At 45.7% G+C, this 26,465-nt stretch overlaps 1 protein-coding gene across 1 annotated transcript in view; it reads left to right on the forward strand.

Moving 5' to 3' along the window:
• LOC115167046 (transcription initiation factor TFIID subunit 4) overlaps positions 1 to 26,465 on the forward strand; it is a 107,919-nt gene that overhangs the window by 6,716 nt on the left and 74,738 nt on the right. The window contains exon 2 of the mRNA XM_029721084.1: positions 4,679 to 4,836. Within this exon, the coding sequence (XP_029576944.1) occupies positions 4,679 to 4,836 (158 nt within the window). The remainder of the gene's footprint in view (positions 1 to 4,678; positions 4,837 to 26,465) is intronic.

A 26,465-nucleotide genomic window follows, 5' to 3' on the forward strand; every position in this document is an offset into this window, starting at 1 on the left:
GACGTCCCCAGGTGGGGGTTGTGCTTACAGCCCAACACCATGCAGGACGTTTGGCATTTGCCAGAGAACACCAAGATTGGCAAATTCGCCACTGGCGCCCTGTGCTCTTCACAGATGAAAGCAGGTTCACACTGAGCACATGTGACAGTCTGGAGACGCCGTGGAGAATGTTCTGCTGCCTGCAACATCCTCCAGCATGACCGGTTTGGCGGTGGGTCAGTCATGGTGTGGGGTGGCATTTCTTTGGGGGGCCGCACAGCCCTCCATGTGCTCGCCAGAGGTAGCCTGACTGCCATTAGGTACCGAGATGAGATCCTCAGACCCCTTGTGAGACCATATATGCTGGTGCGGTTGGCCCTGGGTTCCTCCTAATGCAAGACAATGCTAGACCTCATGTGGCTGGAGTGTGTCAGCAGTTCCTGCAAGAGGAAGGCATTGATGCTATGGACTGGCCCGCCCGTTCCCCAGACCTGAATCCAATTGAGCACATCTGGGACATCATGTCTCGCTCCATCCACCAACGCCACGTTGCACCACAGACTGTCCAGGAGTTGGTGGATGCTTTAGTCCAGGTCTGGGAGGAGATCCCTGAGGAGACCATCCGCCACCTCATCAGGAGCATGCCCAGGAATTGTATGGAGGTCATACAGGCACGTGGAGGCCACACACACTACTGAGCCTCATTTTGACTTGTTTTAAGGACATTACATCAAAGTTGGATCTGCCTGTAGTATGGTTTTCCACTTTAATTTTGAGTGTGACTCCAAATCCAGACCTCCATGGGTTGATAAATTGGATTTCCATTGATTATTTTTGTGTGATTTTGTTGTCAGCACATTCAACTATGTAAAGAAAAAAGTATTTAATAAGATTATTTCATTCATTCAGATCTAGGATGTGTTATGTTAGTGTTCCCTTTATTTTTTTGAGCAGTGTATTTACATGGAGTACCAATACCAAGTCGATGTGCAGGGGTATGAGGTAGTTGAGGTGACTATTCAATGCCTTCAGAAACTAATTACACCCTTTGACTTATTCCACATTTTGTTGTGTTACAGCCTGAATTCATAATGGATTAAAAAAAAAAAAAAACATCTACACACAATACCCATAATGACAAAGTGAAAACATGTTTTAGAAATTTTAGCAAATGTATTGAAAATGAAATATAGAAATATCTCATTTAAATACTTTGTAGAAGCAGCTTTGGTAGAGATTACAGCTGTGAGTCTTTCTGGGTAAGTCTCTAAGAGCTTTCCACACCTGAATTGTACAACATTTGCACAGTATTCTTTTCGAAGTTCTTCAAGCTCTGTCAAATTGATTGTTGATCATTGCTAGACAACCATTTTCAGTTCTTACCATAGACTTTCAAATAGATAAGTCAAAACGGTCACTCGGGAACATTCACTGTCTTCTTGGTAAGTAACTTCAGTGTAGATTTGGCATTGTTTTAGGTTATTGTCCTCGTGAAAAGTGAATTAATCTTCCAATGTCTGATGGAAAGCAGACTAAACCAGGTTTTCCTCTAGGATTTTCCCTGTTCCTTAATGATTACAAGCAGACCCATAATATGATGCAGCCACCACTATGCTTGAAAATAATGGAGAGTGGTACTCAGAACACATTACTATTGGATTTGCCCAAAACACAACACTGTGTATACAGGACAAAAAGTTAATTGCTTTGACACATTTTTTGCAGTATTAGTTTAGTGCCTTGTTGCAAACAGGATGCATGTTTTGGAATATTTTTATTATGTACCTCAGAGGAGGCTGTTGGTTAGGAACTAAAGGAGTACGGGCTTACCATAAAGACTGGAATGGAATTGATGGAACGGTATCAAACACATCAACCAAATGGAAACCACATGTTTGACGCCATTCCATTTATTCAATTCTAGACATTACAATGAGCCCGTCCTCTTTTAGCTCCTCCCACCAGCCTCCTCTGATGTACAGGCTTCCTTATTTTCACTCTGTCAATTAGGTTAGTATTGTGGAGTAACTACAATGTTGTTGGTTCATCCTCAGTTTGCTGCTATCACAGCCATTCAACTTTAACTGTTTTAACGTCTGCTTTGGCCTCATGGTGAAATCCCAAAGCAGTTTCCTTCCTCTCCATTAACTGAGTTAGGAAGGGATCTTTGTGACTGGGTGTATTGATACACCATCCAAAGTGTAGTTAATTACTTCACCATGCTCAAAGGGATATTCAATGTCTGCTTTTTAAAAAATCTTTACACATCTACCAATAGGTGCTCTTCTTTGTGAGGCATTGGTGTTAAGGGAATTTTTAATCCCAATAATGCATTTAATCTTTAACCAATTCAACGAGGTTTGTAAGACCCTTGATTCACTAATAATTGGGCAAAGTCTCAGATTTTATAAAAAAGGTTCAACGGTCTTTATTCATGAGAGCTCTCAAGTCAAAAATGAATACTCAGTCCTTTTATAATACACACACACATTCCTATCTTTAGACCACTCCCTGCTCAAACAACCAGTACTTTTCCACTAACCACAAAGAACCATAAAAGTTGTCACATTCTTCAAGGCTTTCACCTCCCCTCCCCTGTTGGGACCCTCTTGGTTTGAAGCCCTCTAATGATTTTCTATTATCTACTCTACAACTTCACTCTGTTTACATCCCTACTAAAGAATACAACATCATAGTATTTCACTACTAACAGATCTACCCCCATCCTGGTTTTATCTTCTCATAATTATCAAACTTTTCCACCTATCCTACAATTTCAGAGTGGAACACTTAAGTCATTATCCTAACACATACAAATTATTCTAACAATTGGAAAACCTCCCAGGTCTTTGTTATTGAATCTGTTTTTGAAATGCACTGCTCGACTGAGGGACCTTAAAGATAATTGTATGCATGGGTACAGAGATGAGGTAGTCATAGAAAATCATGTTAAACACTATTATTGAACACAGAGTGAGTCCTTGCAACTTATTATGTGACTTGTTAAGCACATTTTTACTCCAGAATGTATTTAGGCTTGTCATAACAAAGGGGTTGAATACTTATTGACTCAAGGCATTTCAGCTTTTAATTTTTTATTAATTTGTAACATTTAGAAAAACAATTCCACTTTGACAATATGGTGTATTACTTGTAGGCCAGTAACAAAACATCTACATTGAATCTACTGTATTTTAAATTCAGTCTGTAATTATGTAGTGTATGTGTGTGTTGGGGTGTAGGTACAATATGTATGAGTGTGTGGGCAGAGTCCAGTGTGTGTGCGCGTAGAGTGCAAGAGAGTTAGTGCTAAAAGGGTCAATGCAGATAGTCCGGGTAGCCATTTGATTAGCTATTTAGCAGACTTGTGGTTTGGGAATAGAAACTGTTCGGGGTCCTGTTGTTACCAGACTTGGTGCATTGGTACTGCTTGCTGTGCGGTACTATAGCAGAGAGAAAAGTCTATGGCTTGGCTGGAATCTTTGAAACATTTTTGGGCTTTCCTCTGACAAAGCCTGGAATAGAGGTCCTGGATGGCAGCTCGCCCCCAGTGATGTACAGGGCCTTACGCACCACCCTCTGTAGCCCCTTGCGGTCGGGTGCCATGCAGTTGCCGTACCAAGTGGTGATGCAGCCAGTCAAGATGCTCCCAATGGTGTATCTGTTTAACTTTGAGGATCTGGACACGTTCATTCTTTAGAGCAGGATTTCCCGAAGCCCCCCCCCGTTTTGTTTTTTGCCCTAGCACTACACAGCTGATTCAAATAATCAAAGCTTGACGATGAGTTGGTTATTTGAATAAGCTGTGTAGTGCTAGGGCAAAAAACAAAACGTGAACCTGGGGGGCCCCAGGACCGAGTTTGGGGAACCCTGCCGTAGAGGAACTTGATGTGATTGGTCAAAAGACCAATTAGTGGAAAGCATTTCAGAATGGAGCTTCCTGTGTAAACGCAGCCAGAGAGTCAGGACATCTGTTTAACGTCCCATCCAAAATTCTGCACCCTACACAGGGTAATGTCCCAAATCACTGCCTTGGGGTATTGGGATATTTTTAAGGCCAGAGGAAAGAGTGCCTCTTACCAGCCCTCCAACACTATCTGGTATCCCATCCAGGGACTGACCAGGACCAACCCTCCTTAGCTTCAGAGGCAGACCAGCAGGGAGATGCAGGGTGGTATGTTGCAGTTTCAGTTGTTCCTCCACAGAGATCTACATATTGTAAGTCACATAGGGTCTACTTGTGTCTGGACATTACTCTTATAGCATACCCATTAGCCTACCCAAAATGTTCAGTGATTAAAGTATCTTTTGTGTGTTAGTGAAAAAATTGTAGTATAATATAGTTACATTTTCTCTGAGTTAATCTAGAAGAGGCTTATGGAAATCTGTTTGAGGCGTTTATGTTCAGTAACATATACACTGTGTAATAAAAGCTCTATCATTTCTCATTCTATTTGATGCTGATGTAAATGGAATGTACTGCTCATGGGCAGATTGAACATGGCATTAGGAAATCAGAATGAACATCAGAATTGATTCTACTGTTTCATATATCCAACGTGATCTCCTTGTCACTTTCTAGGGTCACTATGTGACTGAAATAGTTGCATTTCATTGACAGCCAGCCCAGGTGCCTTTTATGTCAGTGTAATGACTTTGACTGAGTATATTGTGTGTGATTGCTTTGTCTGCACTCTAGGAATGGTGTTGGTGCGCACTGAGATGGGTCAGCTGGTGATGGTCCCACAGCAGGCCCTTGCCCAGGCACAGGCCCAAGCCCAGGCCCAGGCACAGAACATCTCCCCCCGAACTGCCACCCCCACTGCAGGGGCCACCTTCAGAGCAACTACCCCACAGGTAAGAGTTACTACCCCACTGTCACTACCACAGTGTGACATGCCCTTAGTTGTTCTGTGAATCAGTTACACAGAGGGATATATTCATTCAAAAATATGGATTTAGTTGATTACATTGAAAAATACAGTTGCTGAATGTATGTAGCCTCTGGCTTTTGGGAAACTCATCATTTGATATTCCTTATGATGGAAAGGCCTGTATTGCATAGGATGTTGAAGAGGTAATCTATTTCATAGAAGACTAATCTACACACAGGGCTGCTCTAGGTAGCTAGGTTTAACCATTAGATATAGTAGTAAAGAATTTGACTGTCAAATATATGCAGACACATTCCCTGAGGATATCAAAAGAGATGAAGTGGTTATAGCCTGCCACCTAACTGTCTCTCTGTAGTCTCACTTTACATTACTGAAGCCTCAGAGACAATTGGAAGAGATTTATGGTTGTCGTAACACTTTACATTATGTCCTTCTGGTAACTGTAATTGCTGTAATAACAACATTGTATTTGTATGCTTATAGTGTAAACTGTCAGCTGAAACTAGTAAACAAAATATAATCTACCTGACTTACATTATGTCAGTTTAGACATGTTACATTTGTCAGGTCTTTTTTTTTAATCGAGCTTTTATCCAGACTGGTCTGTATTTGACACAAATATTTTACATTAGTATTGTGTTTTTATGTGTAATTATATAGTATTATTTTGATAGAGCAGTAGATCTGGATTAAGATCCTTATTTTAATGACTCTTCTGGGTCTCCTATTTTCACCTGTGGAAACATTATTAATTGCAGTGGCGATTTTAGCATGTATATCCTGGTGGGGCAAATTCATTTTATTTATTTTCTGCATGCCAGCATAGCCACTACACAACACAACACTAAACAATACATGACTTGCACTACAATGGTGACAAATGGTGCCCACAAACTGTTAGGGCCTACATAAAGCTGTCCCAACAGCAGAGCTTTCTTTTCAGCACTTGAATCCTTAACACCGCAACACCATCAGCAGAACCTTGTCTGGGAAACGAAGCAGTTCATTCAGCCTCATTTACTGCCTTTTTAAAAAACATACACTACTGTTCAAAAGTTTGGGGTCACTTAGAAATGTCCTTGTTTTTGAAAGAAAATAACATTTCTTGTCCATTAAAATAACATCAAATTGATCAGAAATACAGTGTTAATGTTGTAAATGACTATTGTAGCTGGAAACGGCAGATTTTTTATGGAATATCTACATAGGTGTACAGAGGCCCATTATCAGCAACCATCACTCCTGTGTTCCAATGGCACATTGTGTTAGCTAATCCAAGAGTTTATCATTTTAAAAGGCTAATTGATCATTAGAAAACCCTTTTGCAATTATGTTAGCACAGCTGAAAACTGTTGTGCTGATTAAAGAAGCAATAAAACTGGCCTTCATTAGACTAGTTGAGTATCAAATCAAATACAATTTATTTATATAGCCCTTCTTACATCAGCTGATATCACAAAGTGCTGTACAGAAACCCAGCCTAAAACCCCAAACAGCAAGCAATGCAGGTGTAGAAGCACGGTGGCTAGGAAAAACTCCTTAGAAAGGCCAAAACCTAGGAAGAAACCTAGAGAGGAACCAGGCTATGAGGGGTGGCCAGTCCTCTTCTGGCTGTGCCGGGTGGAGATTATAACAGCACATGGCCTAGATGTTCAAATGTTCATAAATGACCAGCATTGTCAAATAATAATAATCATAGTAGTTGTCGAGGGTGCAACAAGTCAGTAACACAAGAGTAAGTGTCAGTTGGCTTTTTCATAGCCGATCTTTGAGAGTATCTCTACCGCTCCTGCTGTCTCTAGAGAGTTGAAAACAGCAGGTCTGGGACAGGTAGCACGTCCGATGAATAGGTCAGGGTTCCAGCAGGTCTGGGACAACAGGTCTGGGACAGGTAGCACGTCCGGTGAACAGGTCAGGGTTCCATAGCTGCAGGCAGAACAGTTGGAACTGGAGCAGCAGCATGGCCAGGTGAACTGGGGACAGCAAGGAATCATCAAGCCAGGTAGACCTGAGGCATGGTCCTAGGGCTCAGGTCCTCCGAGAGAGAGAAAGAGAGAATTAGAGAGAGCATTTAAATTCACACAGGACACCGGAAAAGACAAGAGAAATACTCCAGATATAACAGACACCCTAGCCCCCTGACACATAAACTACTGCAGCATAAATACTGGAGGCTGAGACAGGAGGGGTCAGGAGACACTGTGGCCCCATCCGATGAAACCCCCGGACAGGGACAAACAGGTAGGATATAACCCCACCCACTTTGCCAAAGCACAGCCTCCACACCACTGGAGGGATATCTCCAACCACCAACATACCATCCCAGGACAAGGCCGAGTATAGCCCACAAAGATCTCCGCCATGGCACAGCCCAAGGGGGGGCGCCAACCCAGACAGGAAGACCACGTCAGTGACTCAACCCACTCAAGTGACGTACCCCTCCCAGGGACGGCATGGAAGAACACCAGTAAGCCAGTGACTCAGCCCCCGTAATAGGGGTAGAGGCAGAGAATCCAAGTGGAAAGAGGGAAACCGGCCAGGCAGAGACAGCAAGGGCGGTTCGTTGCTCCAGCCTTTCCGTTTACCTTCACACCCCTGGGCCAGACTACACTTAATCATAGGACCTACTGAAGAGATATGTCTTCAGTAAAGACTTAAAGGTTGAGACTGAGTCTGCGTCTCTCACATGGGTAGGCAGACTATTCCATAAAAATGGAGCTCTACAGGAGAAAGCCCTGCCTCCAGCTGTTTGCTTAGAAATTCTAGGAACAATTAGGAGGCCCGCGTCTTGTGACCGTAGCGTACGTGTAGGTATGTACGGCAGGACCAAATCGGAAAGATAGGTAGGAGCAAGCCCATGTAATGCTTTGTAGGTTAGCAGTAAAACCTTGAAATCAGCCCTTGCCTTAACAGGAAGCCAGTGTAGGGAGGCTAGCACTGGACTAATATGATCAAATTTTTTGGTTCTAGTCAGGATTCTAGCAGCCGTATTTAGCACTAACTGAAGTTTATTTAGTGCTTTATCCGGGTAGCCGGAAAGTAGAGCATTGCAGTAGTCCAACCTAGAAGTAACAAAGGCATGGATTAATTTTTCTGCATCATTTTTGGACAGAAAGTTTCTGATTTTTGCAATGTTACGTAGATGGAAAAAAGCTGTCCTTGAAACAGTCTTGATATGTTCTTCAAAAGAGAGGTCAGGGTCCAGAGTAACGCCGAGGTCCTTCACAGTTTTATTTGAGACGACTGTACAACCATCCAGATTAATTGTCAGATTCAACAGAAGATCTCTTTGTTTCTTGGGACCTAGAACAAGCATCTCTGTTTTGTCCGAGTTTAAGAGTAGAAAGTTTGCAGCCATCCACTTCCTTATGTCTGAGACACAGGCTTCTAGCGAGGGCAATTTTGGGGCTTCACCATGTTTCATTGAAATGTACAGCTGTGTCATCCGCATAGCAGTGAAATTTAACATTATGTTTTCGAATGACATCCCCAAGAGGTAAAATATATAGTGAAAACAATAGTGGTCCTAAAACGGAACCTTGAGGAACACCGAAATTTACAGTTGATTTGTCAGAGGACAAACCATTCACAGAGACAAACATATCTTTCCGACAGATAAGACCTAAACCAGGCCAGAACTTGTCCATGTAGACCAATTTGGGTTTCCAATCTCTCCAAAAGAATGTGGTGATCGATGGTATCAAAGCAGCACTAAGATCTAGGAGCACGAGGACAGACGCAGAACCTCGGTCTGACATCATTAAAAGGTCATTTACAACCTTCACAAGTGCAGTCTCAGTGCTATGATGGGGTCTAAAACCAGACTGAAGCGTTTCATGTACATTGTTTGTCTTCAGGAAGGCAGTGAGTTGCTGCGCAACAGCTTTTTCTAAATTTTTTGAGAGGAATGGAAGATTTGATATAGGCCGATAGTTTTTTATAATTTCTGGGTCAAGATTTGGCTTTTTCAAGAGAGGCTTTATTACTGCCACTTTTAGTGAGTTTGGTACACATCCGGTGGATAGAGAGCCGTTTATTATGTTCAACATAGGAGGGCCAAGCACAGAAAGCAGCTCTTTCAGTAGTTTAGTTGGAATAGGGTCCAGTATGCAGCTTGAAGGTTTAGAGGCCATGATTATTTTCATCATTGTGTCAAGAGATATAGTACTAAAACACTTTAGTGTCTCCCTTGATCCTAGGTCCTGGCAGGGTTGTGCAGACTCAGGACAACGGAGCTTTGGAGGAATACGCAGATTTAAAGAGGAGTCCGTAATTTGCTTTCTAATGATCATGATCTTTTCCTCAAAGAAGTTCATGAATTCATCACTGCTGAAGTGAGAGCCATCCTCTCCTGGGGAATGCTGCTTTTTAGTTAACTTTGCGACAGTATCAAAAATATATTTCGGATTGTTCTTATTTTCCTCAATTAAGTTGGAAAAATAGGATGATCGAGCAGCAGTGAGGGCTCTTCGATACTGCACGGTACTGTCTTTCCAAGCTAGTCGGAAGACTTCCAGTTTGGTGTGGCGCCATTTCCGTTCCAATTTTCTGGAAGCTTGCTTCAGAGCTCGTGTATTTTCTGTATACCAGGGAGCTAGTTTCTTATGACAAATGTTTTTAGTTTTTAGGGGTGCAACTGCATCTAGGGTATTGCGCAAGGTTAAATTGAGTTCCTCGGTTAGGTGGTTAACTGATTTTTGTCCTCTGATGTCCTTGGGTAGGCAGAGGGAGTCTGGAAGGGCATCAAGGAATCTTTGGGTTGTCTGAGAATTTATAGCATGACTTTTAATGCTTCTTGGTTGGGGTCTGAGCAGATTATTTGTTGCGATTGCGAACGTAATAAAATGGTGGTCCGATAGTCCAGGATTATGAGGAAAAACATTAAGATCCACAACATTTATTCCATGGGACAAAACTAGGTCCAGAGTATGACTGTGGCAGTGAGTAGGTCCAGAGACAGGTTGGACAAAACCCACTGAGTCGATGATGGCTCCGAAAGCCTTTTGAAGTGGGTCTGTGGACTTTTCCATGTGAATATTAAAGTCACCAAAAATTAGAATATTATCTGTGATGACTACAAGGTCCGATAGGAATTCAGGGAACTCAGTGAGGAACGCTGCATATGGCCCAGGAGGCCTGTAAACAGTAGCTATAAAAAGTGATTGAGTAGGCTGCATAGATTTCATGACTAGAAGCTCAAAAGACGAAAACATCGTTGTTGTTTTTTTGGGGTGAATTTAAATCGGCTATCATAAATGTTAGCAACACCTCCGCCTTTGCGGGATGCGCGGGGGATATGGTCACTAGTGTAACCAGGGGGTGAGGCCTCATTTAACACAGTAAATTCATCAGGCTTAAGCCATGTTTCAGTCAGGCCAATCACATCAAGATTATGATCAGTGATTAGTTCATTGACTATAACTGCCTTTGAAGTGAGGGATCTAACATTAAGTAGTCCTATTTTGAGATGTGAGGTATCACAATCTCTTTCAATAATGGCAGGAATGGAGGAGGTCTTTATACTAGTGAGATTGCTAAAGCGAACACCGCCATCTTTAATTTTGCCCAACCTAGATCGAGGCACAGACATGGTCTCAATGGGGATAGCTGAGCTGACTACACTGACTGTGCTAGTGGCAGACTCCACTAAGCTGGCAGGCTGGCTAACAGCCTGCTGCCTGGCCTGATCCCTATTTCATTGTGGAGCTAGAGGAGTTAGAGCCCTGTCTATGTTCGTAGATAAGATGAGAGCACCCCTCCAGCTAGGATGGAGTCCGTCACTCCTCAACAGGCCAGGCTTGGTCCTGTTTGTGGGTGAGTCCCAGAAAGAGGGCCAATTATCTACAAATTCTATCTTTTGGGAGGGGCAGAAAACAGTTTTCAACCAGCGATTGAGTTGTGAGACTCTGCTGTAGAGCTCATCACTCCCCCTAACTGGGAGGGGGCCAGAGACAATTAATCGATACCGACACATCTTTCTAGCTGATTTACACGCTGAAGCTATGTTGCGCTTGGTGACCTCTGACTGTTTCATCCTAACATCGTTGGTGCCGGCGTGGATAACAATATCTCTATACTCTCTACACTCGCCAGTTTTAGCTTTAGCCAGCACCGTCTTTAGATTAGCCTTAACGTCGGTAGCCCTGCCCCCTGGTAAACAGTGTATGATCGCTGGATGATTAGTTTTTAGTCTAATACTGCGGGTAATGGAGTCGCCAATGACTAGGGTTTTCAATTTGTCAGAGCTAATGGTGAGAGGCTTCGGCGTCTCAGACCCCATAACGGGAGGAGCAGAGACCAGAGAAGTTTCGGCCTCCGACTCCGACTCGCTTAATGGGGAGAACCGGTTGAAAGTTTCTGTCGGCTGAATAAGCGACACAGGCTGAGCATTCCTACAGCGTTTCCCTCCAGAAGCCATGAGAAAGTTGTCCGGCTGCGGGGACCGTGCGAGGGGGTTTATACTAACGTTACTATCTGTACTTACTGGTGGCACAGACGCTGTTTCATCCTTTCCTACACTGAAATTGCCCTTGCAATTGCGAAATTGCGATTGCGTCTGAAGCTGGGCTTGCAGCACAGCTATCCTCGCCGTAAGGCGATCGTTCTCCTGTATATTATAAGTACAACGACTGCAATTAGAAGGCATCATGTTAATGTTACTTAGCTTCGGCTGTTTGAAGTCCTGACGAACCATGTCCAGATAAAACCTCCGGGGTGAAAAAGTTGAATGAAAAAAGTTGAGTGAGGGAAAAACTCTGTAATGAGTTTCTATACTGTAATGAAAAAGTAAAAACCGTGAAGTAGTCAGGTAGCAAAGTAAGATCGGCAACAAAACGCACAGCAGCACGTAAACAAGTCTGCAAGTTGTGACCGGAAACAGGAAGTGTGTCACAGTCAAATGCATCAGCATTTGTGGGCTCAATTACAGGCTCAAAATGTCCAGAAACAAAGAACCTTCTTTTGAAACTCGTCAGTCAATTCTTGTTCTGAGAAATGAAGGCTATTCCATGCGAGAAATTGCCAAGAAACTGAACATTGGGTACAACGCTGTGCACTACTCCCTTCACAGAACAGCGCAAACTGTCTCTAACCAGAATAGAAAGTGTGAGGCCCCGGTGCACAGCTGAGCAAAAGGACAAGTATATTAGAGTGTCTAGTTTGAGAAACAGATGCCTCACAAGTCCTCAACTGGCAGCTTCATTAAATAGTACCCGCAAAACACCAGTCTCAACGTCAACAGTGAAGAGGCGACTCCGGGATGCTGGCCTTCTAGACAGAGTTGCAAAGAAACAGCCATATCTCAGACTGGCCAATAAAAATAAAAAAATAAGATGGGCAAAAGAACACAGACTCTGGACAGAGGAACTCTGCCTAGAAGGCCAGCATCCCGGAGTCGCCTCGTCACTGTTAACGTTGAGACTGTTGTTTTGCGGGTAATAGAACTGTTTGGCCATAATGACCATCGTTATGTTTGGAGGAAAAAGGGAGAGGCTTGCAAGCCGAAGAACACCATCCCAACCGTGAAGCACGGGGGTGGCAGCATCATGTTGTGGGGGTGCTTTGCTGCAGGAGGGACTGGTGCACTTCACAAAATAGATGGCATCATGAGGACGGAAAATTATGTGGATATATTGAAGCAACATCTCAAGACATCAGTCAGGAAGTTAATGGAGAATGACCCAAAGCATACTTCCAAAGTTGTGGCAAAATGACTTAAGGACAACAAAGTCAAGGTATTGGAGTGGCCATCATAAAGCCCTGACTTCACTCCTATAGAAAATTTGTGGGCAGAACTAAAAAAGCATTTGCGAGCAAGGAGGCCTACAAACCTGACTCAGTTACACCAGCTCTGTCAGGAGGAATGGGCAAAAATTCACCCAACTTATTGTGGGAAGCTTGTGGAAGGCTACCTGAAATGTTTGACCCAAGTTAAACAATTTAAAGGCAATGCTACCAAATACTAATTGAGTGTATGTAAACTTCTGACCCACTGGGAATGTGATGAAAGAAATAAAAGCTGAAATAAATCATTCTCTCTACTATTATTATTATTATTATGACATTTCACATTCTTAAAATAAAGTGGGGATCCTAACTGACCTAAGACAGGGAATGTTTACTAGGATTAAATGTCAGGAATTGTGAAAACTGAGTTTAAATGTATTTGGCTAGGGTGTATGTAAACTTCCGACTTCAACTGTAGATATTCCATAAAAAATCAGCCGTTTCCAGCTACAATAGTCATTTACGACATGAACAATATATACACTGTATTTCTGATCAATTTGATGTTATTTTAATGGACAAAAAATCAGTTTTTCTTATATAAACAAGGACATTTCTAAGTGACCCCAAACTTTTGAATGGTAGTGAAGCTGATATGGCTGACTTGCATAAACAAATGTGGTTTCTACTGACAATTGAGATGTGCAAACTATGGCATAAGGGAATGATAAGCGGATAAGAGGCAATCCGTTATTTCGATTAAGACATTAATGAGCGAGCTAAGACGAACAGTCAATATAACTATTTGTTCAGCACTTTTGAAATGTACAGCGTCAGAATTCAGAACATAGGCCTTTCTTACAGTATTCTCCCTGTACACCAAGTCAGAACCGTAGGATAAATAAAGGGGGCATATAAGCAGACAATGAAATCGCTTACAATATTCAATGATATTTCTCTAAGACAGGCTATAGGCTACATGTGCACCACCAGTTATGAGGGGGAAGGGACCAAAGTATTAGGGTGAGGCACACTGTCTACTAGCAGCTTACTACACAACATACACTTAGTATTACTTTCTTAGCTACAGTATACATATCTCCCTGGCATATTGCATAATTGATGCAGCAGCATACAAGACATTTTTGGACTCAATTGTTGTGCTGCTCACTTGAACAGGAAGGTGGCGCAGTGGTCCTTCTTGTGGGCAAATTTTGTCATAAAACTTTGTCATCAAAATCTGGCATTCTCTGGATTTATGGTGCTTTTAAGACAACTGGGAACTCTGAAAAAAAACAAGGTTGAATCATTACGTCAGTGATCTTCAGGTCGAAGCTCTAGAAAGACACCCAAGTTCCTGACTTGTAATTCCGACTTGGATGACCGTTGAAAACATATTTTCCCAGTCTGAGCTCGTTTTTTTCTGAGTTCCCAGTTGTCTTGAACTCACTGACATCTGAGATTTCCCAGTTCCAAGTTTCCAGTTGTTTTGAACGCGGCAGAAGTCATGCTGCTGAATTGACAGCATGACCAATGTATTCAGCCTCTTCTGGCCCATGGTATTGCGTGTGAATGTTTATTTTTTTAATCTTGGAAATTAGACCCTTAAACCTAGACTTGGACCACACACCCTCTCCACCGAATAGCAGGCAGGGGAAGCAAAATAGTAATTTATTTTCAACGCTTGCAGGCATCCACTGATTTCTTACAAACCACTCATTGTTGAATTTCGATTTCTAACTTGTTGTGTAATGTTTATGTCCAATGGCCGATAAGCACCGATACATTTTATCTATAATTTCTCTTCATATGACAATGATTGAAAAGGATTTGCCAGTAGATTGTCGACGTGATTCATGATGATGACTGCTTGTCTAGCTTGCCAGCTAAGATTTTGAAAGTATGATGTTGGCATGATCAGTCCAATCAAAGCTACGGTAGATACAGTATAACGTGATTTGATGTAATTTTATCTGTGGCCAATGACCTTGAGCCTTCTTGGATGGGCGCTTCATCATGTAAATCTATGTCAGCATTCAAGGGGGCTTGAACTGCCTAGCTCACCCTGTAGATTCTGCGGTGACGTAGTGTCCCCATGAGTGACAGAACACTGAGCCAATCCTGGCGCAACTAGAGAAGATTACCAACACCTACGCTCTGTATTTTCCGCTGGCTGCCCTTCCACCACAGAAAGCGCTGAGCTAGGCTGAAACACCTGCACTTTGGAGCTGCCATACTCAAGAAAGCAAAAAAGAGACCATCTTTGTATGCAGCTTTATTAATTTGTTATTTATTTTTTTACATTGTTTGCAAACTGATATGTGACACGTCTTAATGCTAAAATAACATGCCAACAGGCAACTAATTATTTTGTCGCATCTGATTCATTGTGAAGCTTATTGTATTGAATCCAGAATGTAGTAGGAGGACTAACATGTTTCACAACTCTTGTTGGACAACTTGTCAGTAGACGTGTTTGCTGAACTTGCTTGACAAAAGTTGATTTTGTATACTCTGTTGTCAAAGTGTCTACTTTGAACAGAAAGGGTTTGTAGAATGGCAATTTGATGAACTGAAATGAGATATCAGGGGAGTTTTGTCACCAAAGCCCCATATACTACCCACCACTGTGACCTGTATGCTCTCGTTGGCTGGCCCTCGCTTCATATTCGTCACCTACCTGGTTAAATAAAGGTGAAATAAAAATAAAATAAAATAAATATCCTGTCTGGTATCTGCAGACAATAACATATAAATACCACCAGGGGGCAGCATTTCCTTGACTTGCGTAATTCAGCTGAACAAAAATGCATTGCACTTCCTTTGATTACCATTGGGTGTCATTATGCCAGTATTTAGCCTCTAATTCTGTGTGATTGCAAGTCAATAGATTGTTACTCATTTGAAAAATGATAGAATTCTAGAATTATAAAAAATATATATGTTACAATTACAATGTAAATGGTAATTGCATTGTAATAACCTAAGTACGTGTTTGTTACTGGAGGACTCCACTAGACACTGGTACCAGTAGGCTCAGACTTATTTTCACATGAGCCGTAGAAATGAAGACGGTTATCTTTGAGTTGCTGAACTTGTTATCCTTCTTCCTACCTGCTCATCCTGAGATAAACACTGTAACAAGGTATTGCATAGTTGGTTGTGATAGTGATTTAGGTTCACAGTGAATTGAAAGTTCCAAACTGTCACTGATAGCAGATTAGTGAGCTGCCAGCATTGACATAAACATCAACACGTGAAAAGAAGAGGAGCTGGAATATGAAAGGGAATGGTGTTTATTCCGGTGCTCCTCTCCTCTCTGTCAGGCTGTCTGTCTCTCCTGTGACCGTGAGTGAAAACAGAAGGCATTTCAAACCGAGCTCCTTCCTTCGACAAGTGTTAAATCATTCATCATCCAACTGCCTGATTGGTTTAAAAAGCTAACAACGCTTTAGCTGGTGAATGAGAAATGTGTTATGAAGGCATGGCTGGCGGGGCGATGCACTCCCCTGCTCTTCCCCCCTCGTGAGCCCCATTCTCTTCCCACCTAACTGCACATTATTTGAGCCCACAAAACATTCTGCTAAGGAGAGACATTCTGCTAAGGAGAGACTCTTCATCTAACCCCTTTCCCCTCTTCATTCCCCCCTTCATTCCCCCCTTTCCTGTCTCCCGTCTCCCCTCTCGGTTGTGTGTGTGTGTGTGTGTGTGTGTGTGTGTGTGTGTGTGTGTGTGTGTCAGTGAACGGACGTGTGATTGAGAAGAGGCAGTCAGGTCTTTCCCTGGGTTTGATGGGCTGTTGCTCCCCCTTATCCAGACTGATCCCAGTGTGTGTGTGACACCAGATCTGCTAAAGTTTCAGTCCTTTTAAAACAGCTCACCTGGTCTGGGTCCAACATGATGAGATTTTAAGATGAACTTATCTTTAACTTCTTTGGATTTTATGAATGAGTGTGCTGAGTTTTAGGGCTGGAGTGTGTGTGTGGGTGTGTGTGTGGGTGTGGTTGAAGGGTGTAGTTACTAGTTAGATGGAGATCAGGTTATCCTCTCTTACAGAACAGTCTTGTGGTGAGTGTGTGAGTGAGATATATATATATACATTAGAGGTCGACCGATTAATCGTAATGGCCGATTAATTAGGGCCGATTTCAGGTTTTTCATAACAATCGGTAATCGTCATTTTTGGACACCGATTATGGCCGATTACATTGCACTCCACGAGGAGCCTGCATGGCAGGCTGACTACCTGTTACGTGAGTGCAGCAAGGAGCCAAGGTAAGTTGCTAGCTAGCATTAAAATTATCTTTAAAAAACTATCAGTCTTAACATAATCACTAGTTAACTACACATGGTTGATGATATTACTAGTTATTCTAGCTTGTCCTGCGTTGCATATAATCGATGCGGTGCCTGTTAATTTATCATCGAACCACAGCCTACTTTGCCTAACGGGTGATGATTTAACAGGCGCATTCGCGAAAATAGCACTGTCGTTGCACCAATGTGTACCTAAACATAAACATCAATGCCTTTCTTAAAATCAATACACAAGTATATATTTTTAAACCTGCATATTTAGTTAACATTGCCTGCTAACATGAATTTCTTTTAACTAGTGTCACTTCTCTTGTGTTCTGTGCAAGCAGAGTCAGGAAATGTGTAGCAGTTTGGGCTGCCTGGCTCGTTGAGAACTGTGTGAAGACCATTTCTTCCTATCAAAGACCGTAATTAATTTGCCAGAATTGTACATAATTATGATATAACATTGAAGGTTGTACAATGTAACAGGAATATTTAGACTTAGGGATGCTACCTGTTAGATAAAATACAGAACAGTTCCGTATTTCACTGAAAGAATAAATGTTTTGTTTTCGAAATGATAGTTTCCGTATTTGACCATATTAATGACCTAAGTCTCGTATTTCTGTGTGTTATTATATTATAATTAAGTCTATGATTTGATATTTGATAGAGCAGTCTGACTGAGCGATGGTAGGCAGCAGCAGGCTCGTAAGCATTCATTCAAACAGCACTTTCGTGCGTTTTGCCAGCAGCTCTTCGCTGTGCTTCAAGCATTGCGCTGTTTATGACTTCAAGCCTATCAACTCCTGAGATTAGGCAGGTAATAAACATCCAATAGTCCAAGGTATATGAAATACAAATGGTATAGAGAGAAATAGTCCTATAATTCCTATAATAACTACAACCTAAAACGTCTTACCTGGGAATATTGAAGACTCATGTTAAAATGAACCACCAGCTTTCATATGTTCTCATGTTCTGAGCAAGGAACTTAAACGTTAGCTTTTTTACATGGCACATATTGCACTTTTACTTTCTTCTCCAACACTTTGTTTTTGCATTATTTAAATCAAATTGAACATGTTTCATTATATATTTGAGACTAAATTGATTTTATTGATGTATTATATTAAGTTAAAATAAGTGTTCATTCAATATTGTTGCAATTGTCATTATTACAAATATATATATATATAAATCGGCCGATTAAATCGGTATCAGCTTTTTTTGGTCCTCCAATAATCGGTATCTGTCACGGTTCCGTAAGGCAGGAGGAAAAGGCAGAGTCAAACGCAGGAGACGTAGTCCAGTTGTGCCGTAGAACGGTATATTTATTTCACCGAAAAAACCACTCGGCGTAACACAAGGGCATAGGGTGTGCCCAGAGACCACCCGGGAACACAGTTAACCCCAAGAAAACAAAGATACGCACGGGGCGCAGCCCGGCAAATATAACATTCCTCTAGCGAGAAGCCGCTGGAGGAAATGTGCAAATAAAACACAAACGTTCACAGACCTGCCCGCTGACGAATAAACAATCCCGCACAAAACACAAACCACAAGGAACAAACTAAATACCCCCCCACTAATTACAGAAACGGAAACAGGTGCGGACTTAAACAGACAAAACACAACGAACACAAAACATAGATCGGTGGCAGCTAGTAGACCGGCGATGACGACCGCCGAGCGCCGCCCGACCGAGGAGGGGCATCATTTTCTGTGGATACTGTGACAGTATCGGTGTCAGATTGGGCTGTGTGCCCGTAGCGCCATGGGGAATCAGTGTGCTACTTAATGCCCAGCCCTCCCACCAGCATGGTACTATGTTACTTAGTACCCAGCCCTCCCACCAGCATGGTACTGTGTTACTTAGTGCCCAGCCCTCCCACCAGCATGGTACTGTGTTAATTAGTGCCCAGCCCTCCCACCAGCATGGTACTGTGTTACTTAGTGCCCAGCCCTCCCACCAGCATGGTACTATGTTACTTAGTGCCCAGCCCTCACACCAGCATGGTACTGTGTTACTTAGTGCCCAGCCCCAGCCCTCCCACCAGCATGGTACTGTGTTACTTAGTGCCCAGCCCTCCCACCAGCATGGTACTGTGTTAGTTAGTGCCCAGCCCTCCCACCAGCATGGTACAGTGTTACTTAGTGCCCAGCCCTCCCACCAGCATGGTACTGTGTTAGTTAGTGCCCAGCCCTCCCACCAGCATGGTACTGTGTTACTTAGTGCCCAGCCCTCCCACCAGCATGGTACTGTGTTAGTTAGTGCCCAGCCCTCCCACCAGCATGGTACTGTGTTACTTAGTGCCCAGCCCTCCCACCAGCATGGTACAGTGTTAGTTAGTGCCCAGCCCTCCCACCAGCATGGTACTGTGTTACTTAGTGCCCAGCCCTCCCACCAGCATGGTACTGTGTTAGTTAGTGCCCAGCCCTCCCACCAGCATGATACTATGTTACTTAGTACCCAGCCCTCCCACCAGCATGGTACTATGTTACTTAGTACCCAGCCCTCACACCAGCATGGTACTGTGTTAGTTAGTGCCCAGCCCTCCCACCAGCATGATACTATGTTACTTAGTACCCAGCCCTCCCACCAGCATGGTACTATGTTACTTAGTACCCAGCCCTCACACCAGCATGGTACTGTGTTACTTAGTACCCAGCCCTCCCACCAGCATGGTACTATGTTACTTAGTACCCAGCCCTCTCACCAGCATGGTACTATGTTACTTAGTACCCAGCCCTCACACCAGCATGGTACTGTGTTAGTTAGTGCCCAACCCTCCCACCAGCATGGTACAGTGTTAGTTAGTGCCCAGCCCTCCCACCAGCATGATACTATGTTACTTAGTACCCAGCCCTCCCACCAGCATGGTACTATGTTACTTAGTACCCAGCCCTCCCACCAGCATGGTACTATGTTACTTAGTACCCAGCCCTCTCACCAGCATGGTACTATGTTACTTAGTACCCAGCCCTCACACCAGCATGGTACTGTGTTAGTTAGTGCCCAGCCCTCCCACCAGCATGATACTATGTTACTTAGTACCCAGCCCACCCACCAGCATGGTACTATGTTACTTAGTACCCAGCCCTCACACCAGCATGGTACTGTGTTACTTAGTACCCAGCCCTCCCACCAGCATGGTACTATGTTACTTAGTACCCAGCCCTCTCACCAGCATGGTACTATGTTACTTAGTACCCAGCCCTCACACCAGCATGGTACTGTGTTAGTTAGTGCCCAGCCCTCCCACCAGCATGATACTATGTTACTTAGTACCCAGCCCTCCCACCAGCATGGTACTATGTTACTTAGTACCCAGCCCTCACACCAGCATGGTACTGTGTTACTTAGTACCCAGCCCTCCCACCAGCATGGTACTGTGTTACTTAGTGCCCAGCCCTCACACCAGCATGGTACTGTGTTACTTAGTGCCCAGCCCCAGCCCTCCCACCAGCATGGTACTGTGTTACTTAGTGCCCAGCCCTCCCACCAGCATGGTACTGTGTTAGTTAGTGCCCAGCCCTCCCACCAGCATGGTACAGTGTTACTTAGTGCCCAGCCCTCCCACCAGCATGGTACTGTGTTAGTTAGTGCCCAGCCCTCCCACCAGCATGGTACAGTGTTAGTTAGTGCCCAGCCCTCCCACCAGCATGGTACTGTGTTACTTAGTGCCCAGCCCCAGCCCTCACACCAACATGGTACTGTGTTACTTAGTGCCCAGCCCTCCCACCAGCATGGTACTATGTTACTTAGTACCCAGCCCTCACACCAGCATGGTACTGTGTTACTTAGTACCCAGCCCTCACACCAGCATGGTACAGTGTTAGTTAGTGCCCAGCCCTTCCACCAGCATGGTACTGTGTTACTTAGTGCCCAGCCCTCCCACCAGCATGGTACTGTGTTAGTTAGTGCCCAGCCCTCCCACCAGCATGATACTATGTTACTTAGTACCCAGCCCTCCCACCAGCATGGTACTATGTTACTTAGTACCCAGCCCTCACACCAGCATGGTACTGTGTTAGTTAGTGCCCAGCCCTCCCACCAGCATGATACTATGTTACTTAGTACCCAGCCCTCCCACCAGCATGGTACTATGTTACTTAGTACCCAGCCCTCACACCAGCATGGTACTGTGTTACTTAGTACCCAGCCCTCCCACCAGCATGGTACTATGTTACTTAGTACCCAGCCCTCTCACCAGCATGGTACTATGTTACTTAGTACCCAGCCCTCACACCAGCATGGTACTGTGTTAGTTAGTGCCCAACCCTCCCACCAGCATGGTACAGTGTTAGTTAGTGCCCAGCCCTCCCACCAGCATGATACTATGTTACTTAGTACCCAGCCCTCCCACCAGCATGGTACTATGTTACTTAGTACCCAGCCCTCCTACCAGCATGGTACTATGTTACTTAGTACCCAGCCCTCTCACCAGCATGGTACTATGTTACTTAGTACCCAGCCCTCACACCAGCATGGTACTGTGTTAGTTAGTGCCCAGCCCTCCCACCAGCATGATACTATGTTACTTAGTACCCAGCCCACCCACCAGCATGGTACTATGTTACTTAGTACCCAGCCCTCACACCAGCATGGTACTGTGTTACTTAGTACCCAGCCCTCCCACCAGCATGGTACTATGTTACTTAGTACCCAGCCCTCTCACCAGCATGGTACTATGTTACTTAGTACCCAGCCCTCACACCAGCATGGTACTGTGTTAGTTAGTGCCCAGCCCTCCCACCAGCATGATACTATGTTACTTAGTACCCAGCCCTCCCACCAGCATGGTACTATGTTACTTAGTACCCAGCCCTCACACCAGCATGGTACTGTGTTACTTAGTACCCAGCCCTCCCACCAGCATGGTACTGTGTTACTTAGTGCCCAGCCCTCCCACCAGCATGGTACTATGTTACTTAGTGCCCAGCCCTCACACCAGCATGGTACTATGTTACTCAGTACCCAGTCCTCCCACCAGCATGGTACTATGTTACTTAGTACCCAGCCCTCACACCAGCATGGTACTGTGTTACTTAGTACCCAGCCCTCCCACCAGCATGGTACTGTGTTACTTAGTGCCCAGCCCTCCCACCAGCATGGTACTATGTTACTTAGTGCCCAGCCCTCACACCAGCATGGTACTATGTTACTCAGTACCCAGTCCTCCCACCAGCATGGTACTATGTTACTTAGTGCCCAGCCCCAGCCCTCCCACCAGCATGGTACTATGTTACTTAGTGCCCAGCCCTCCCACCAGCATGGTACTGTGTTACTTAGTGCCCAGCCCTCACACCAGCATGGTACTATGTTACTTAGTGCCCAGCCCTCCCACCAGCATGGTACTGTGTTACTTAGTACCCAGCCCTCCCACCAGCATGGTACTGTGTTACTTAGTACCCAGCCCTCCCACCAGCATGGTACTGTGTTACTTAGTGCCCAGCCCTCACACCAGCATGGTACTATGTTACTTAGTGCCCAGCCTCAGCCCTCACACCAGCATGGTACTGTGTTAGTTAGTGCCCAGCCCTCCCACCAGCATGGTACTGTGTTAGTTAGTGCCCAGCCCTCCCACCAGCATGGTGCTGTGTTACTTAGTGCCCAGCCCTCCCACCAGCATGGTGCAGTGTTACTTAGTGCCCAGCCCTCCCACCAGCATGGTACAGTGTTAGTTAGTGCCCAGCCCTCGCACCAGCATGGTACTGTGTTACTTAGTGCCCAGCCCTCCCACCAGCATTGTACTGTGTTACTTAGTGCCCAGCCCTCCCACCAGCATGGTACTATGTTACTTAGTGCCCAGCCCTCCCACCAGCAAGGTACTGTGTTACTTAGTGCCCAGCCCTCCCACCAGCATGGTACTGTGTTAGTTAGTTCCCAGCCCTCCCACCAGCATGACACTGTGTTACTTAGTGCCCAGCCACAGCCCTCATACCAGCATGGTACTATGTTACTTAGTACCCAGCCCTCACACCAGCATGGTACTCTGTTACTTAGTAGACAGCCCTCCCACCAGCATGGTACTATGTTACTTAGTACACAGCCCTCCCACCAGCATGGTACTGTGTTACTTAGTGCCCAGCCCTCCCACCAGCATGGTACTATGTTACTTAGTGCCCAGCCCTCCCACCAGCATGATACTATGTTACTTAGTACCCAGCCCACCCACCAGCATGGTACTGTGTTACTTAGTACCCAGCCCTCACACCAGCATGGTACTGTGTTACTTAGTACCCAGCCCTCCCACCAGCATGGTACTGTGTTACTTAGTGCCCAGCCCTCCCACCAGCATGGTACTATGTTACTTAGTGCCCAGCCCTCACACCAGCATGGTACTATGTTACTCAGTACCCAGTCCTCCCACCGGCATGGTACTATGTTACTTAGTGCCCAGCCCCAGCCCTCCCACCAGCATGGTACTATGTTACTTAGTGCCCAGCCCTCACACCAGCATGGTACTATGTTACTTAGTGCCCAGCCCTCCCACCATGGTACTGTGTTACTTAGTACCCAGCCCTCCCACCAGCATGGTACTGTGTTACTTAGTGCCCAGCCCTCCCACCAGCATGGTACTATGTTACTTAGTGCCCAGCCCTCCCACCAGCATGGTACTGTGTTACTTAGTACCCAGTCCTCCCACCAGCATGGTACTATGTTACTTAGTGCCCAGCCCCAGCCCTCCCACCAGCATGGTACTGTGTTACTTAGTGCCCAGCCCTCCCACCAGCATGGTACTATGTTACTTAGTGCCCAGCCTCAGCCCTCACACCAGCATGGTACTGTGTTAGTTAGTGCCCAGCCCTCCCACCAGCATGGTGCAGTGTTACTTAGTGCCCAGCCCTCCCACCAGCATGGTACAGTGTTAGTTAGTGCCCAGCCCTCCCACCAGCATGGTACTGTGTTAGTTAGTGCCCAGCCCTCCCACCAGCATGGTACTGTGTTACTTAGTGCCCAGCCCTCCCACCAGCATTGTACTGTGTTACTTAGTGCCCAGCCCTCCCACCAGCATGGTACTGTGTTAGTTAGTGCCCAGCCCTCCCACCAGCATGGTGCAGTGTTACTTAGTGCCCAGCCCTCCCACCAGCATGGTACTGTGTTACTTAGTGCCCAGCCCTCCCACCAGCAAGGTACTGTGTTACTTAGTGCCCAGCCCTCCCACCAGCATGGTACTGTGTTAGTTAGTGCCCAGCCCTCCCACCAGCATGACACTGTGTTACTTAGTGCCCAGCCACAGCCCTCATACCAGCATGGTACTATGTTACTTAGTACCCAGCCCTCACACCAGCATGGTACTCTGTTACTTAGTAGACAGCCCTCCCACCAGCATGGTACTATGTTACTTAGTACACAGCCCTCCCACCAGCATGGTACTGTGTTACTTAGTGCCCAGCCCTCCCACCAGCATGGTACTATGTTACTTAGTGCCCAGCCCTCCCACCAGCATGGTACTATGTTACTTAGTGCCCAGCCCCAGCCCTCCCACCAGCATGGTACTATGTTACTTAGTGCCCAGCCCTCCCACCAGCATGGTACTGTGTTACTTAGTGCCCAGCCCTCCCACCAGCATGGTACTGTGTTACTTAGTGCCCAGCCCTCACACCAGCATGGTACTATGTTACTTAGTGCCCAGCCCTCACACCAGCATGGTACTATGTTACTTAGTACCCAGCCCTCCCACCAGCATGGTACTATGTTACTTAGTGCCCAGCCCCAGCCCTCCCACCAGCATGGTGCAGTGTTAGTTAGTGCCTAGCCCTCCCACCAGCATGGTACTATGTTACTTAGTACCCAGCCCTCCCACCAGCATGGTACTGTGTTACTTAGTGCCCAGCCCTCCCACCAGCATGGTACTGTGTTAGTTAGTGCCCAGCCCTCCCACCAGCATGGTACTATGTTACTTAGTACCCAGCCCTCCCACCAGCATGGTACTATGTTACTTAGTACCCAGCCCTCCCACCAGCATGGTACTATGCTACTTAGTGCCCAGCCCCAGCCCTCCCACCAGCATGGTACTGTGTTAGTTAGTGCCCAGCCCTCCCACCAGCATGGTACTGTGTTAGTTAGTGCCCAGCCCTCCCACCAGCATGGTACTATGTTACTTAGTGCCCAGCCCTCACACCAGCATGGTACTATGTTACTCAGTACCCAGTCCTCCCACCAGCATGGTACTATGTTACTTAGTGCCCAGCCCCAGCCCTCCCACCAGCATGGTACTATGTTACTTAGTGCCCAGCCCTCCCACCAGCATTGTACTGTGTTACTTAGTGCCCAGCCCTCACACCAGCATGGTACTATGTTACTTAGTGCCCAGCCCTCCCACCAGCATGGTACTGTGTTACTTAGTACCCAGCCCTCCCACCAGCATGGTACTGTGTTACTTAGTGCCCAGCCCTCACACCAGCATGGTACTATGTTACTTAGTGCCCAGCCTCAGCCCTCACACCAGCATGGTACTGTGTTAGTTAGTGCCCAGCCCTCCCACCAGCATGGTACTGTGTTAGTTAGTGCCCAGCCCTCCCACCAGCATGGTGCTGTGTTACTTAGTGCCCAGCCCTCCCACCAGCATGGTGCAGTGTTACTTAGTGCCCAGCCCTCCCACCAGCATGACACTGTGTTACTTCGTGCCCAGCCACAGCCCTCCCACCAGCATGGTACTGTGTTACTTAGTGCCCAGCCCTCCCACCAGCATGGTACTGTGTTAGTTAGTGCCCAGCCTCAGCCCTCCCACCAGCATGGGACTGTGTTACCATGCTGGTGTGAGGGCTGGGCACTAAATAACACAGTACCATGCTGGTGGGAGGGCTGGGCACTAAGTAACACAGTACCATGCTGGTGGGAGGGCTGGGCACTAACTAACACAGTACCATGCTGGTGGGAGGGCTGAGGCTGGGCACTAAGTAATACAGTACCATGCTGGTGGGAGGGCTGGGCACTAACTAACACAGTACCATGCTGGTGGGAGGGCTGGGTACTAAGTAACACAGTACCATGCTGGTGGGAGGGCTGGGCACTAAGTAACACAGTACCATGCTGGTGTGAGGGCTGAGGCTGGGCACTAAGTAATACAGTACCATGCTGGTGGGAGGGCTGGGCACTAACTAACACAGTACCATGCTGGTGGGAGGGCTGGGTACTAAGTAACACAGTACCATGCTGGTGGGAGGGCTGGGCACTAAGTAACACAGTACCATGCTGGTGGGAGGGCTGTGTACTAAGTAACATAGTACCATGCTGGTGGGAGGGCTGGGCACTAAGTAAAACAGTACCATGCTGGTGTGAGGGCTGAGGCTGGGCACTAAGTAATACAGTACCATGCTGGTGGGAGGGCTGGGCACTAACTAACACAGTACCATGCTGGTAGCAGGGCTGTGGCTGGGCACTAAGTAACACAGTACCATGCTGGTGGGAGGGCTGAGGCTGGGCACTAACTAACACAGTACCATGCTGGTGGGAGGGCTGGGCACTAAGTAACACAGTACCATGCTGGTGGGAGGGCTGGGCACTAACTAACACAGTACCATGCTGGTGGGAGGGCTGGGCACTAAGTAACACAG

Source organism: Salmo trutta, chromosome 29 (genome assembly GCF_901001165.1).
Source record: "Salmo trutta chromosome 29, fSalTru1.1, whole genome shotgun sequence".
NCBI lineage: Eukaryota > Metazoa > Chordata > Actinopteri > Salmoniformes > Salmonidae > Salmo > Salmo trutta.